We start from the raw sequence: 15,872 nt of genomic DNA, 5'->3' as shown, positions 1-15,872 counted from the left end.
AAATAAACATCATAGATGTTGTTTTTCAAGTGTAAATAGTTGTTGAAAAACTGATCATTTGAGATAAAAAGGATGGCAGAGGCATCGTCGTCGTCGTCATCTTCATTAGCGAGGACTACTGTGACTAATGCAAAGTTTGAAGTGGAGAAATTCGATGGTACCAATAATTTTGGTATGTGGTAATGTGAGGTGTTGGATATCTTATATCAGCAAGAGTTGGACGTTGCTCTTGAAGAAAAGCCTGACATGATGGATGACAATAAGTGGATAAAGATGAATAGACAGGCATGTGGTACTATTCGCCTATGTCTAGCTAAAGATCATAAATACTCTTCATGAGGGAGACATCGACAAAGAAATTGTGGGAGACACTGAAAGAAAAGTATATGAAGAAAAGCCTTGAAAATAGGCTTTATATGAGAAAGAAACTCTATCGATTTACATATACACCTGGCATGTCAATGAATGACCATGTGAACTCATTCAATAAAATATTGGCAGATTTGCTAAATTTGGATGAGAACTTTGAAGATGAAGATAAGGCACTGTTGTTGTTGAATTCCCTTCCTGATGAATATGATCATCTCACCACCACTTTGCTTCATAGGAAGGACAATGTCATGTTCGATGTTGTATGCAGTGCATTGTACAACTCTGAGACTAGAAAGAAAGACAAAAAGGATCACAGAGATACAATTGCAAAAGCATTGACAGCGAGAGGTCGTTCGCAAAGCCGCAAACTTGGAAAAAGGAACAAGTCTAAAGGGAGACCTGCCAAAAATGAATGTGCTTTTTGTCGTGAGAAAGGGCATTGAAAAAAGAATTGTCCTAAGTTACAAAAGGGCAAGGCTACTTCTGATGCATGTGTAGCAGAGCATGATGAGGAGTCAGACTTTAGTCTGGTTGGCATGACATTGATATGTCACTCAGATGAGTGGATTTTGGATTCGGGTTGTACTTATCATATGTGTCCTAACAAGGGCTGGTCTTCTAGCTTCAAGGAGCTAGACGGTGGAGTTGTTTTTATGGGCAATGACAATGCTTGTAAAACCATGGGAATAGGTACAATCCAATTAAAGAATCATGATGGCTCAATCCAAGTCTTGACAGATGTTCGCTATGTACCAAGTTTGAAGAAAAATCTTATCTCATTAGGAGTCCTAGAATCTAAAGGGCGTACAATCACTTTGAGAGATGAATTATTGAAGGTAGTGGCTGGGGCGCTGACCGTGATGAAAGACACAAAAAGAAATAACTTGTACTATTTCCAAGGAAGTACAGTTATTGGATCAGCATCAACAGTTTCTGGAAAAGATGCAAATTCAGAAGCAATTAAGTTGTGGCATACGCGTTTGGGACATACTGGTGAAAAAGCTTTGCAGACTTTGGCGAAGCAAGGCTTATTGAAAGGTATAAATTCTTACAAATTAGAGTTTTGTGAACATTGTGTTCTGGTCAAGTAGACAAAGGTAAAGTTTGGTTTAGCAATTCATGATACAAAAGAAATTATGGACTATGTTCACAATGATGTGTGGGGACCTACCAAAACAGCTTCTTTGGGAGGTAAGCACTATTTTGTTACTTTTGTTGATGATTATTCAAGAAAAGTATGGGTGTATTTGATGAAGAATAAAATGAAGTTTTGGCAATATTTTTGAAATAGAAGAAAATGATCGAGACTCAGACTGGTCGAAAGGCCAAAGATTTCGCTTAGACAATGATGGTGAGTACAAGAATGATCCATTTTTGCAAATATGCCAAGATGAGGGTATTGTGCGACACTTCACTATTCGAGATACACCACAACAAAATAGGGTGGCAAAACGCATGAACCAGACTATATTGGAGAAAGTTCGATGTATGTTGTCTAATGCTGGACTGAACAAAGAGTTTTGGGTTGAGGCAGTTGTATATGCATGCCATCTGATCAACTGTTTGCCATCAACTGTAATTGAGGGCAGAACACCCATGGAGATGTGGGTTGGTAAATCTGCTACTGATTATGATTCTTTACATATTTTTAGTTCCACTGCTTATTATCATGTAAAGGAATCTAAGTTAGACCCAAGAGCAAAGAAATCATTGTTCATGGGTATAACTGGTGGAGTAAAAGGATACACTCTTTGGTGTCCTGTTACAAAAAAGATTATTTTCAGTGGAGATATAACTTTTGATGAATCAGCCATGTTGAAACAAAAAGATTTTTCAAGAGGATGACAAAACCAGTAGCACTTTGCAGCATGTGGAATTTGAAAAAGTTAAAGCTGATCTAGTTGGTGTTGATGAGACGAATAGTGATTCTCCATCGACCGAAGATGATGAAGAGGTTCTGACCCAGGAACCTTCACAGCAACAAGATTCAATTGCATATAGAAGGCCACGCAGAGAGATTCACAGACTTGCTCGCTTTGTTGATATGGTGGCCTATGCACTTCTAATTGTAGATGATGATGTTCCTTCCACTTACAGAGAAGCAATAAGTAACCCGAAAAGTATACAGTGAAAGAAAGCAATGAACGAAGAAATGCAGTCTCTTCACAAAAATGAAACTTGGGAGTTAGTTACACTGCACAAGGAAAAGAAGGCAATTGGGTGCAAATGGGTATATGCAAAAAAGAAAGGATTTCCTCATAAAAATGAAATTCGATACAAGACTAGATTGGTAGCGAAGGGTTACACTCAGAAGGAAGGAATAAACTACAATGAGGTATTTTCTCCAGTTGTGAAATACTCATCTATTCGAATTTTGATAGCCATGGTTGTGCAATTTGACCTTGAACTAGTTCAACTTGATGTAAAAACTGTATTTTTACACAGTGATTTGGAAGAGGAAATCTACATGACTCAGCCAGATGGATTCAAGGTTACTGAAAAAGAAAATTGGGTTTTCGAATTGACAAAGTCGTTTTATGGATTAAAACAATCTTCGAGGCAGTGGTATAAGCGATTTGAATGAAAGGGCAAAGGTACACAAGAAACAAATTTTATCATTGTGTGTATTTTCGCAAGCTACAAGAATGATTTTTCATTTATTTGCTATTGTATGTCGATGATATGCTAATAGCATCAAAGATCAAATATGAGATTGAAAAGTTAAAGACTCAACTCAATCAAGAATTTGAAATGAAAGATCTAGGTGAAACTAAGAAGATTCTTGGCATGGAGATATGCAGAGATAGAGCTCGTGGCAAAGTAAGCTTGTCTCAGAAGCAATATTTGAAGAAGGTACTACAGTAGTTTGGAATGACTGAGCAGACAAAACTTGTGAGTACCCCATTGGCTTCTCATTTCAAGCTTTCTGAATAACTATCTCCTTTGACAGATGCAGAACGAGAATACATGTTACAAGTTCCGTATTCAAATGCAGTGGGTAGCTTGATGTACGCAATGGTGTGTACAAGGCCTGACATTTCACATGCAGTTGGTATAATGAGCAAGTATATGCATAATCATGGTAAAGGACATTGGCAAGCTATGCAATGGATTTTACGGTACATTCAGAAGACTGTGGATGTTGGTTTACTGTTTGAGAGAGACGATACACTTGGTCAAGGTGTGATCGGGTACGTTGATTCTGATTATGCTGGTGATTTGGAGAAACGACGGTCAACCATCAGATATGTATTTACTTTTTCTGGAGGGCCAATTAGTTGGAAGTCTACACTATAGTCTACAATTGCACAGTCGACCATAGAGGCTGAGTACATGGCAATTACAGAGGCTGTTAAAGAGGCTATTTGGTTACAAGGCTTGCTTGAAAATTTGGGATTGGCACAGGAGCACATTAATGTGTATTGCGATAGTCAGAGTGCTATTCATTTAACCAAAAACCAAGTTTATCATGCACGTATGTAGAGCTGGCAAAATTTGACACGACCCGATTACCCGACACGAACACGACATAAATAAATGGGTATGGGTCGTCAAATTTAACACGATTATTAAATGGGTCGGGTCTGGGTCAACACGATTTTTTTCTGTGTCGGGTTTGGGTTAAAATTCTTGACCCATTTACCCGATCAATGACCCGATTATATTTTCTATTTTAAAATAATTTACATATTCTTATAATTAAAACTCAAATATTAGAGATGATTTTCTTTTTTTTATTCTTTAAAAGGGTAAATATAAACACAATGTTTTATTTATAAAATTTTACATACATTTAGAGCTTCAATAGTGTAAATGTGTAAAAATTGATAGACATGTATATTTTATAATATTGATATATATATATATATATATATATATATATATATATATAATTAAAACCTCAATAGTGTACATGTGTAATATATTGGTAAATATGTATATTTTATAATATTGATAAATTATGTATGTATTTATGTACATACGTATGTATGATAGTGTGTAAATATTTGATGTAACTTTTGTTCAATATATAGATATTAAACGGGTTATTGGGTAACCCGATTATTTTTTCGTGTCGGGTTTGGGTCTCAATATTTTGACACGATTATTAAATGGGTCGGGTTTGGGTCGACCTAAATTTGACACGACACGAAGCTGACACGAAACGAACATGACCCGATGACCCGTTTTGCCAGCTCTACACGTATGAAGCACATTGATGTACGATTTCACTTTGTGCGAAAAATTCTTGATGAAGGGAAGATTCTTCTTCAGAAAATTAAGACTGCAGATAATCCCGCAAATATGTTGACTAAGGTAGTGACGGCAATCAAGTTTGAGCATTGTCTAAACTTGATCAATATCCTACAAGTTTAAAAGCAGTCGGAGAAGGCAGAAACTGGAGGATGATTTGTTGATAATCGGCTCAGATTTACTAAATCTTCGTCGAGATGGAGAATTGTTGAAAAGTCAAATAATGGCTTGCCAATTTCAAAGCCAATTTAAAAAAAAAAAAACAAAGTTGATCGGCTTGCCAAATTCAAAAAGAAACATTGGTAGGTTTGCCAATTTCAAAAAGCAAGGTTGGTGGCACGGTTTTTGTTGAAATTGCATGGAGAAAAATTTGATGGTTTTCTAGAAGCCAATCATTTTTTTCAAATTTGTTGATTTTGGTTACCATTTTTTAAAGACTTTTTGGGAACAAGGATTAAATGCATGCATGATATTTGGCTATAAATACCAAGCTATTTATTCATTTGATAGCATCCCAATTTGAGAGAAGTAGAGAGCAATTGCAAATGAGTTCTTTGAGAGAATTTGAGAGAGCTTCCACTTGAGTGTTCTAGTGAGGTTCCTGTTGTGCAAATTTTAATGTACTCGCAAGCGCACGAATCTATTGTAGTATAGATCAATGGTGACGAGTGTCGATCCCACGAGGAGGTGGATTTTAATTATATGTAGAATTAATTTTGTAAATGGGTGGTTGAAATTGTGGTGGAAGTTATTTAAATTATCCTAAAATTGGAATTGAGATGGCGATAATAAATTCTAAAATTGGAATTGCAATGGCGAGAATAAATTGAAGCAAAATCTATTGAAATGACATACTTGGGTACCTGGATCCGTATCAACATGCATCATGGGCTAAATAATCTGTATTAATGCCAATTAAATCATGAGGGGGGAATCCACACCTCATGAACCACGCTCTAATCAATATGGTGCTAAGGGCTTATCGTGTCAAATAATAATAACCTTATACTATAGAGCCAGTGTAACCAAGGCGGTATCTAGACAAGACTATTATTATTTGTCGATGAAAAGTCAAATCATCTACAAAAATTAGAGGGGAAGAGAAAATAAATTTACCAAATAAAGCCCATGACACATGTTGAGACTTCACCTTCAACCCAAGCTTAAAAGAAAATTAGCCACTCATAATTGAACTAGGGGCAAAATGGGAATTTATTAAAATACGAAGAAAATACAAGATGGAGAAGGAATTACAGAAAATGAATCCCAAAAATGGATTCAGAGATATCAAATTAGGGGGGGGAGGCCCCCTTTTTTATAGATACATGGAGTAAATCATGGCCATCGGATTAAAAACAGTTTGGACGCTCAGGATTGCGCCACGTCATCAGTCAACAGTCCACGGTTTGACCACGTGGATGAACAGTAATGCGGTTTGACTCGGATGAACAGTAACGCGGTTTGGTTGAAAATAATCCTGTGTGATGCATGTACCGTACGCGAGATTTTTCATCCACTGATATGTTGCCACGTCACCATCAACAGTACATAAGAATTTTAGCCCAACAGGATCGTAACACCTCATCAGTCAATGCCACATCATCGGTCAATGCCACGTCATCGATCCGTCTATGTGAACAGTGTTGTGAACAGTAACGTAGTTAGTACCGTACACGTGAATAGTACCGTACATATGAATAGTGCCATTTTTCCTTTTATACTTCTCCTAAGGTTTTCGACCGTCCTGAGTTCAAAAGTGATGTCCGTTTTACCGTCTGATCTCTCCTTTATTGTGAAATGACTATAATGCCCCTAAAATATATAAAATACTTAATTAAAATAAAACACATGTAATTAAATCACAAGAAGGTTAAATACATAAAAGTAAGGGTTGTTAGTAAGACTTGAAATGTAAAATGACGGTTTTCTCCTTTATAAATATGCATTTTCTAACACTCAATAGTTCCATTTGGGTGTATTGGGGTTGTGGGTTTTGTAAGTTTTTCTTTCACTTGTGTAAATTCTCATTATTAGTAAAATTATCTTCCAATTTTCGCCCGTGGACGTAGGCATTACGCCGAACCACGTAAATTATTGTATTTTATTTTCTTTGCATTTGTTTATCACCACATTTATATTTCTCCAGAAGTCGCAGCATTAGTAATTGCTCAACCTCGCGCTTCCGCAACAACATTATATAATTGATTGAACCACATAAATAAGAGTAAAAACAAATTGCTTGGAAAATTTTATTAATACCCCTAATTTTTTCCAATTTTTATATAATAATATAGTTTTATTTTATTTTCATGTATGTCCCAAATCCAATCTTTTTTTGTTTTTTAATCAATTGAAGTTAGAATATATTGAATAGATTAAAATTGTTGGGGGCTAAAATGTTATTATTTCTTTAACTTATTAAAAAAAAGTTATTGTCTAGTCTAATTGAAAGACAAATACGTCAATGCATTATAGAATTATGATCCTCTCCTTTTCTTTTTTTTTTTTCCTTCCCTCTTATTGCTTCTCCTTGCCTTCATAATCTAGTACAAAAAGCTAGCTTGATTTAAATAAAGTGAAAAGGACAAACAAAAAAACTCAATCTTAACCACTCACTAAATAAGGATAGGAATGATAGAAGAAAAAGACCAAGAGATGATCCTTCTCCTATATTGAAACATCGATCGTCGCTAGTATTACAAAGTTAAAATGGCATGTAGTAACAATTAATTTAACAACATTTTCATAATTTTATGATTTATTTTCTTTACAGTCATATTTTCTCTTTTTCCATTTATTACATCAAATTATTTAAATATGTCACATTCTCTATTAATAAAATAAACAAGAATCGCATAAATAATTTTTCATCGTACAATTTTAATAATTTATATTATTATAAGCTTATTGTTGTATTAATGTTGTTGTTATTTTATTAAGCATATATACTTTGCTAAGAGCTTTAATGCTGTGTTTCTTGATATATGTGTTTATTTTTTACTCCTCTACATATGCCGGCACTCACATAAATACTTAAAATAAATATATAAATTAATGCGGACTAATTAAAAGTCCTGGGTCCTTTTCAGTGAACTTGTTGTCTTTGTAGCCTTAATTTGCTATATAAAAGAGTAGTTCTAGCTGTGCACGACCAACTTGATTTCTTGCATTATTGTTTTGTATTAATTTTTGTCAAAGCTAGGAAGCAGATAACGGCGGGCAATGCCAGAACCGGCAACGATAACGGCAACGGCAGTGGGTCTCGTAGCGGGGGCCTTTCTAGGTGTTGTATTTCAAGAGATAACGGTGGCGATTAAAGAATCAAAGTCAAGGTGGAGCAACTTACCAATGGGCCTTTGGTCTAGTGGGAGAGTCCTTGCACTTAGAATAATGAGTGCAAGGGTTCGAGCCTCCATAAAAGCATTTATGGGGCTTATTTACAATCCTTCCTCAATTATCACATAATTGAGTGAAGCCAGTCTATTTCTCACGAAATGTGAGTAGAGTGGACAGCCCTCGAATATTTGAGAGGGTTTGAAGAATTTGGGCAGCGCTTCAGAAGAGTACATGCCACGATGAAGGTCCCAATTGTAGAATCTGTGTATAAATATTAATTGTAATACCTACAGTCCTGTATAAACAATATTCAAAAAAAAAAGGTGGAGCAACTTCAGATACGCCCTAAATAGCCTTGAAAACACCATCAGCTTGTTAAGTCCTTTCATCAAAGAAATGAATAGGTTAAACCAAGAGATCATTCGTTTGTTTCTTCAACAACTGGAGGAAGGGGAAGCTCTGGTTTCAAAGTGCTCAAGCATCCGTCGCTGGAACTTGTACAAGAAGAGAAAATACGAAAAAAGGCTTCGGAATATGGAATCTTCTCTTCGTGAGCGTTCCGGAGTGCTTCAGTTCGGACAAGCGCTTGAGACCCAGCGACTTCAACGTGTGACAGAAGATCAACATGTGACAGAAGATACGTACCGCCGTTGCATGTTCGATACTTTGTTAGAGATAGTTTATTTTATTTGTTTCTGTTATGCTATGTGTAAGTTTTGCCAGCTGTTGAATAAGATAGGTAGCTAAATTGTTGGCACGTGTTATGGAAAGGCAGTTGTATTTTCCATTATTTAAGTTGATGAAATAATACTTCAGGGGCAACTCTGATTTTGAAAGGAAAAAAAAAAGAACTACTTGTAGTTTGGAGGTTCAGGCTCCCTCAAACGAACTTGAAAAAATTAATTAGCTACTTTTCTTTCCTAATTACACAAAAGGTAGATCTAAGAAAGCTAGCTAATACTAATTCGAATATAGCAACCGCTAATTAATGGAGAGCGCCGGGCGCATTTGTTCTTGTTTTGCTGAGCAAATGCGCTTGCCGCCACAGCCCAGCTATTGGGGTGTGTGAGCACTGAAACTATAATAACACCTTACGATGTTAGAAGAAAAAGACAAGATAATCAGTCTAATACCACACTGTATTATAGCTTATTTTGTTATCGTTTTATGAGCTTTTAGTCTTTAGTAGGTGGTTTTTCAATTTATTTTGTAAAATTTCATCTATGTTTCCATCTAAACACTCATGAACTTTTCCTTGACAGCTATAGTTTTTATTGCATAACAGTTGTAGTTTAAAAACCATATCATATCAATATCAAATAAAACCTAAATTAATTCTTACACATGCATGCGCTTAATTGGTAGGATTCTTTAAAAATTATATCTGCCATTGGCTATTCAAACATCAGTTATTAGCTTGTGCATTTGCCAAAATCTGGAATTTTTTTTTTCGGTTATTAGTTAATAAAGCATCTCAAACTTTAAATTGGCAATGATACAGGTAGTGAAGAGCTAGGTTTAGTGATTTGATCATTGCATAATCTTGGAAATTAAGTTAACCTTGCCGGCCAATTGAATCATGACTAGTTACATAGCAAACGAAGGGGTGGAAACCTTGAAAGTAACGTTAAATTTTATAATCTATCTACGTCGCGTACACGTAGCACTAATCTTTAATATTGAAAAATAAAAGGTGAAGATCAGTTCTTATGTGTTCACCAGGCACATAATTGTTTTGGCTTCTTTTCAAACCTCTTCTTGTTCTTTAACTTGTTTGACAAGAAGATTCGAAATATTTAACTCAATTCTCTCCTTATAACTCCGTTTCATCCCATTTATGTGTGCCTGACCAATTAGTATTGAACATCAGATAATATAGTTAAGGGTACCAGGGTTTTTAGTCCAATAATGAGAGACTTTGGGGAGGTGCTTTCAGCAATATTTTTGAGAACACCCATTCAATTCTTCATTGATTGAATTTTAATCTCATATTTAATATGGGTGAGATGGATATATCTCCTCAAAAATTAGTAGAAGGATAGATATATCTCATTGAGTGTGAGGATAGAGCCGTAGAGATATCACCTTTAGTTGGTGTCGATTTCCAAGCTATTCTTAACAGACTCTAGCTATACAATATACATCTTATGTTGAGACAGTGCACTCAGTTCTTTAAACATCTTTTAAAACTCAAATTATGTTTTAAAAGGAAAAGGACAACAACAATCTAATTATTTGATGAAATAAAGTTCATAGAGACACTTTTATGTATTTTTAGAAATGATTACAAATCCCTTTTTATAGCAAATGCAGTTGGGTCACTATAGTTGAAGAGCATAATTGTCCAAAATTGATCATTTTTAACATCAAGGGATCTCCGTAACCATTTCCAAAAGAACGCCTCACTGAGGCATTTCGTCGAACACTCCGGCAAATGCATTAAACACCTTCCCATTATAACTGTTAATAATAATAAAAGCAAATTTCTTGCTATATCTTTGAGAATATAATCTGCAGACTCTTAACAAAATTTGCTTTCCTGATTAATAAGGTTTTTTTTTTCTTTTTCAGCCCTATCCTGTCTGTCTTTTAGTTGCTTTCCTTCCAAGAAACTAATTATATGTGAATAAAATTCATCCCAATCCCAAATCACTCTATACAATTTCCCATATATAGTCTTCAGCTTGAATCACCATTTCCTCCTCTCTAACCACCATTGATGCCTTTGATAGATCTCGGTTTCTCTGCAGTTTAGATTTTGATTATCCAGATATAGCTCTGTTATATTTCTTCTCATCGTAATTTTTTTTTAAAGAAAACAATTAAATTTATGACCGTTGGGTAAAATTGAGTAGTTTTTTCATTTATTTTTAAGAAATAAAAAACTAAAAAAAAAACTTTGAGGGAGTTTTAATTTGATTCTAAATAATTAAAAATACTCGGTTTTAAAAATTTTGGTAAACCATATACTTGAAATGTTACTCTGTTGGCCATGCAATTGTTGTATAAAAAAAATTATCTGCGTTCCTTTTGGTTCATTAATTGAATTTTGTATATTACTTGAAATTCATTATTAAATAGATTTTAATATTTTATTTCTATTAATTATTATGTTAATGATAATAGAAAGAGAGAATTTACAATGAATCAAAGAATACACTGAAATTAAATTTTATTTGCGCGCGCACACTGAAATGATCTTCAAAAAATTGCTTGTGCGGATCACAATATGCTGAGGTGATTGAGATTACTGAAACAGTATTATTATTATTTTCAAAGGCACAAAATTACAAAAAAACCAGTTTACGTGCATTCATTTTTGGTGGCAAAGCGTCAAGCAAGTAGTGATCATGCTCATGTAGAGTACAATTAATTAATAACTAAAATTAAAACTAAAAATATATCTATCTCAAATTGAAGCCTCAGCTTCGATTTAGGTAAAAGTAAGGGAAAGGAATCAAATTCAAGTCATTAAAGACAAAGATGATGTACATATAATCATATATAAAGTTGGCATCTCCTTTGGATCTCGGACGAACCGTTAGAGAGTGTAATTACATTTAAAAATCAGTAATTTAAGATCTCAGGCTTTAGCAGTAAAACCTCAGTCTGAAATTCCCTTTTGCTCACATGCAGATTGCAGATTATGTCTGCTGATGGGTCATTTTTATTATCATTCAAAATCTGAACTGCGGCATTACTTTGTTCAGAATCTTGGAGAATATATTTGTGAATACCCAGAAAAGAACTTACGGTATTTAAGTACTTTTAAAAATGATCCAATCTAAGATTCCGAATTTATTAATTCTGAAAAAATATTAAGACATATGATTTAATATTGTAATGATCAGATAAATTATTAACTTATATAGTTTGATAGTATAATAGCGACTTAATAATTTTTCCAGGCCGTAATAAAATTTAGGATCTTAGATCAAATAATATCAAAAAATATAGTACTTAATTAATTTTCCATAATGTAAGTACATGTGGGATAATTGGATAAATGCCTCTTGAGGTCCAGGGCTTGGATAAAATGCTCGGTTGGTCTTCATATTTAAAAAATTACTTAAAATCTCTGTTGTTACACCTGTTTTTATGAAAATAAATAAATAAATAAATTATTTTATTATGTTTTACTCTAAATAAAATTGACATAATTCAATTTACTCTAATCTGCCGTTCAACAAATTATGGAAAATGGAGGTTGCATCGATAAAACTTTAATTTTGATCAAACTTTTTTGTTTTCTTGCAGCTAATTAAATAGGGACGGACTGATCTATAATATTTTCAGTAGATTGAAGGTAAATTAAAGTACATATATCGATTTATGAAGGCGAAAATTTAAATTTATCCATTTGAAAATACAAATGTATAAAGAAGAGTACTTTAATAACTGAATAATTATCCCAAACACTAATGACTAAAGAAGAATTTAATGTGATAAAATTAAAATATACATAAACGAAGAAAAAATCAGTGTAGCAGTAGATGAAACTATTAAATTATATATATGGTTGTACGTACAAGAACATGCATACTTGAACTTGAGAGTTTCTTTTTTGACCCGAAACTTTTGACCCAAGTGCTAAGATTGTTGTAATCATCAAGCTTTCTGATGGACCATGGGGATGAAGTTGATGAGCCAATTAATCACCAGACCAGCAAGAAAAGCTTTAAGCTTCAGAAGCATCAAAAGCCCTGCAAAAAGAAGCAAAAGCAAATAGCTCACACTAGATGAGAAAACTGCAAATATCATCTTTAAAAGGAAAAAAAAATGAAAATATCACTATTAAGCTTAGGAAAAAAAGTATTTTTTTGAAAAAAATATATTTTTATTAAACAAGGAAAGAAAAAATTCTCATTACGGATGTTATTTAATTCCAAAAGAAAAGAGAGAGATTCTGTCATTTTAGAACAACAAAGAGTTTTGAAATTAAATGAATATTTTGAAAAAGTAATTTTCCCTTCTTCTTTTGTATAACAAACATTCTAACGTAATTTCATCTTATATAATTGCCAAAGAAACTTAATAATTTATAAGCAATGAAAAATTACAAAATTGTGCAAATTTAGCTAAAACCATAAAAATAAACAAGTTTTAAAACATGCCCATCTGGATAGTAATAATATATCGCTCTCACAAAACAAAAGTAAATTTAAGAATGAATTTGATTGTGAATTGGTAACTAGAATTAATGCTTAATTACAATATTAAAGCAGAAGAATCGACATCTACAAGCCTTCTTTGCTCTCTTAAGCTTGGAGAACATCTCATCATCTGAGCACATTTTACCCGGCGAGTTCAAATAAACCTTTCTAGGAACCGGAGGAGACCACAAGCCGCTCTGCTCATAATCAAAATCATACTGCAATGCATCAAAGAATTTCCCCAGAAGCCGATCCGATACCGATTTCGAAACCATTTGAACAGTAGTACTACTGCCGGTAGTACTGAATGTTGGCAATGAAGAAGTACTCTCACAGCTGCAGCAGCTGTTAATTTTTTCTAGCGAGGCTTCATTAAGGGCCATTTAGATTTTGAGGGAAAGAAAAATATATGTATGTGTAAATATATGTATTCAGAGAAAATAGATAAAAGCTCAGAAGAAGATAAAGGAAAACACGAAAAATGGAATGATCTAAATCATGGTGGTGGGTTCTACGATTAGGTTAATTTAGTTACTTTATTTGGGGAAGTTTAATTTATTTTTTAACAAGGGAAAAGAAAAGGCATAAAGATTTGGCCGCTGAAATTTGAGACAAATCATCTCCTATGGGACCTTGGTAACCGATATGTATATATATAGTATATAAGTTTTTATGAATAGCAATGATAAATTCTTTTGCAATCCATGCTTTGATGATGAGTGTCTGTATTATGTATATGCATGCAGGTGGAAAGTGGCAGGCTTGCAGCACAAGTGCTGTGCTTAATATATATGGAGGTAGATATGAGATTGAGATAGCTAGCGAGTTCGAAGTCCTTTTAGAACAAGCTGTGTTTTTTAAATTTTGAATTGGCCAGAGGGTTATCTGGTAGAGCTCAGGTGCATGGTGCTGATGGGGCAAAATGTTTTTGTGATTATATACGATTCAAAATGAACGAAAGAGGCGAGGACTTCGAAATTAGTATCAAATTTGGAAGTTCTAAGAGCTTAATTTGAATCTAGAATATCGAACATTAATTTTAAAATAAATGTGATGTATAATTTTCATTTTTGAATAAATATTTGCCCATGCAGCCATGCTAAGCATTTAAGCAACTAATAGGAAGACTCATAAAAGAGACATATTGGAGTCATGTGTTAGAATGTGCTAGGTTATAGGGGTACTTTTAAATTTTAATCCTTAAAAAAAATATTTTTACGAACATAAAAATGAATCCTAGTGTAAGCTCAAGCCTTAATTCTTGATAGCTCATAATCGTGAGTCTATACATTTTATTTAATTAATTATAAACCCTACTTGTGAGAAGATTTCAATTTGTAAATCACACATTCACGCTCCAATAGTTTCTTTTTTGCTTTATGTAAGATTATGTGTACTTTCAGAAAAAATACATATTTAAATTATTTCAACTAAAAATAAAAGAATGTGAAGTGCTTTTTAATTTGCTAATTAATACACTCTTCTTCCAAAAGCGGTACACGATATTCTATGCCAAAAAAAGCACTAGAGAGAACACAAAAATTTCCCAGGAATCACTCGCAAACACAAGCATAGATTCTATTAAGTAGCTCATAGACACTATAATTGAAACTGCTGTCTAATATTGAAAAGCACCATGTTCAAAAAGTGGTACCAGCAGGCATTATGATTATAAGCTTATCTGGAAAATGTGCAGTAAGCTTTTGATCTATAGTCTTGTGTCACAACGGTCATGATTGTAGGAAAGCTAATTTCATACAATAATATAACTTTACAAATGTAATAATTACCATGAATTTACATAAACTTGAAGCAAATATTTGTGTCCCAATAGGTTGACAATTGCAACACATATCGAAAAACTGTAATAGTACCCTTGATTATAATTACTTGACCATACTCAGTAGCGAACTATGTATATGCTTGGCGGCCGAGGTGTCAGGAATTTACCAGGGACGCCTAAGTTCAAACAGTAACATAATTTAAAAACATGGTCAGCAAATAATAAATATTAAAATAAAAATTTATTACAATATTTAGGGCTAGTTTGATAATTGTATAACTTTTAAAATAATTATTGTTACTTGCGCTGTAAAAATAATCAGTTGTGAATAGAATTAATTAAACATTTGACAAAATTTCTTCTTAAAAGTGCTTTTGTAAATCTCATTGTTGAACTATTATAAGAATTAAAATGATTAACATGGACATAATATTAAATAAAATATATTATATAAATATTTTTTATTGTGTATATTAGTATTTAATAACTAAAATAATTATTTTTATTAATTTATTTTGTTATCTCAATATAATTACTAATAATCATCTCTCTAAATTTAGTAATTTTATTTCCTAATTGAATAAATATAATTTTAAATTTTTATAATATATGTAAGGATATATATGGAATTGTATTATGTAGAAACTTATCCTAAAAATTAGATTTTTGAAAGCTTACTTCTTTTTTTCTTTTCAAAATCTGCTATAAGCTGTGTTGATTTTGCCAAAAGTGATTTTAAAAAAATACCAAATAGTAAAATTAAATTTTAGTCACTTTTGAGTTTTTCAAAAGCAATCCCAAACAGACCTTTAATTTAATACAGTATAATTATTCTCAAGTATTTTCATATGATGAAGACATTTAAGAATGACCTCATTATCATGGCTGTAAATATATTTTGTGTATACAATAAGTCTATCGTTCAACAATTGATTTCCCATATGATAGCTAAAAATATCCTTTCTAATTTAGTT

The 15,872-nt window shown here is 33.1% G+C and overlaps 1 protein-coding gene across 1 annotated transcript; it reads left to right on the top strand.

The window, feature by feature from the left end:
- Positions 1-7,766: 7,766 nt before the first annotated feature.
- On the top strand, positions 7,767-8,814 carry LOC112498371 (probable disease resistance protein At5g66910). The gene is made up of 2 exons (XM_052438534.1): positions 7,767-7,958; positions 8,286-8,814. The coding sequence occupies exons 1-2, from the start codon at positions 7,849-7,851 to the stop codon at positions 8,707-8,709; spliced, it is 534 nt and encodes a 177-aa protein (XP_052294494.1). The 5' UTR covers positions 7,767-7,848; the 3' UTR covers positions 8,710-8,814.
- The last annotated feature ends 7,058 nt before the right edge of the window (positions 8,815-15,872 follow it).

Source organism: Citrus sinensis, chromosome 3, assembly GCF_022201045.2.
Source record: "Citrus sinensis cultivar Valencia sweet orange chromosome 3, DVS_A1.0, whole genome shotgun sequence".
NCBI classification, from domain to species: Eukaryota; Viridiplantae; Streptophyta; class Magnoliopsida; order Sapindales; family Rutaceae; genus Citrus; species Citrus sinensis.
Note: the sequence above shows the minus strand (reverse complement) of the source record. Positions and strands in the feature narration are given on the sequence as shown.

Bases quoted from the DNA above. Each gene is read 5' to 3' on its own strand.
- LOC112498371 (XM_052438534.1), top strand. From the start codon at position 7,849: ATGCCAGAACCGGCAACGATAACGGCAACGGCAGTGGGTCTCGTAGCG. The intron at 7,959-8,285 runs GTGGAGCAACTT...CAAAAAAAAAAG, and splicing joins ATTAAAGAATCAAAGTCAAG to GTGGAGCAACTTCAGATACG.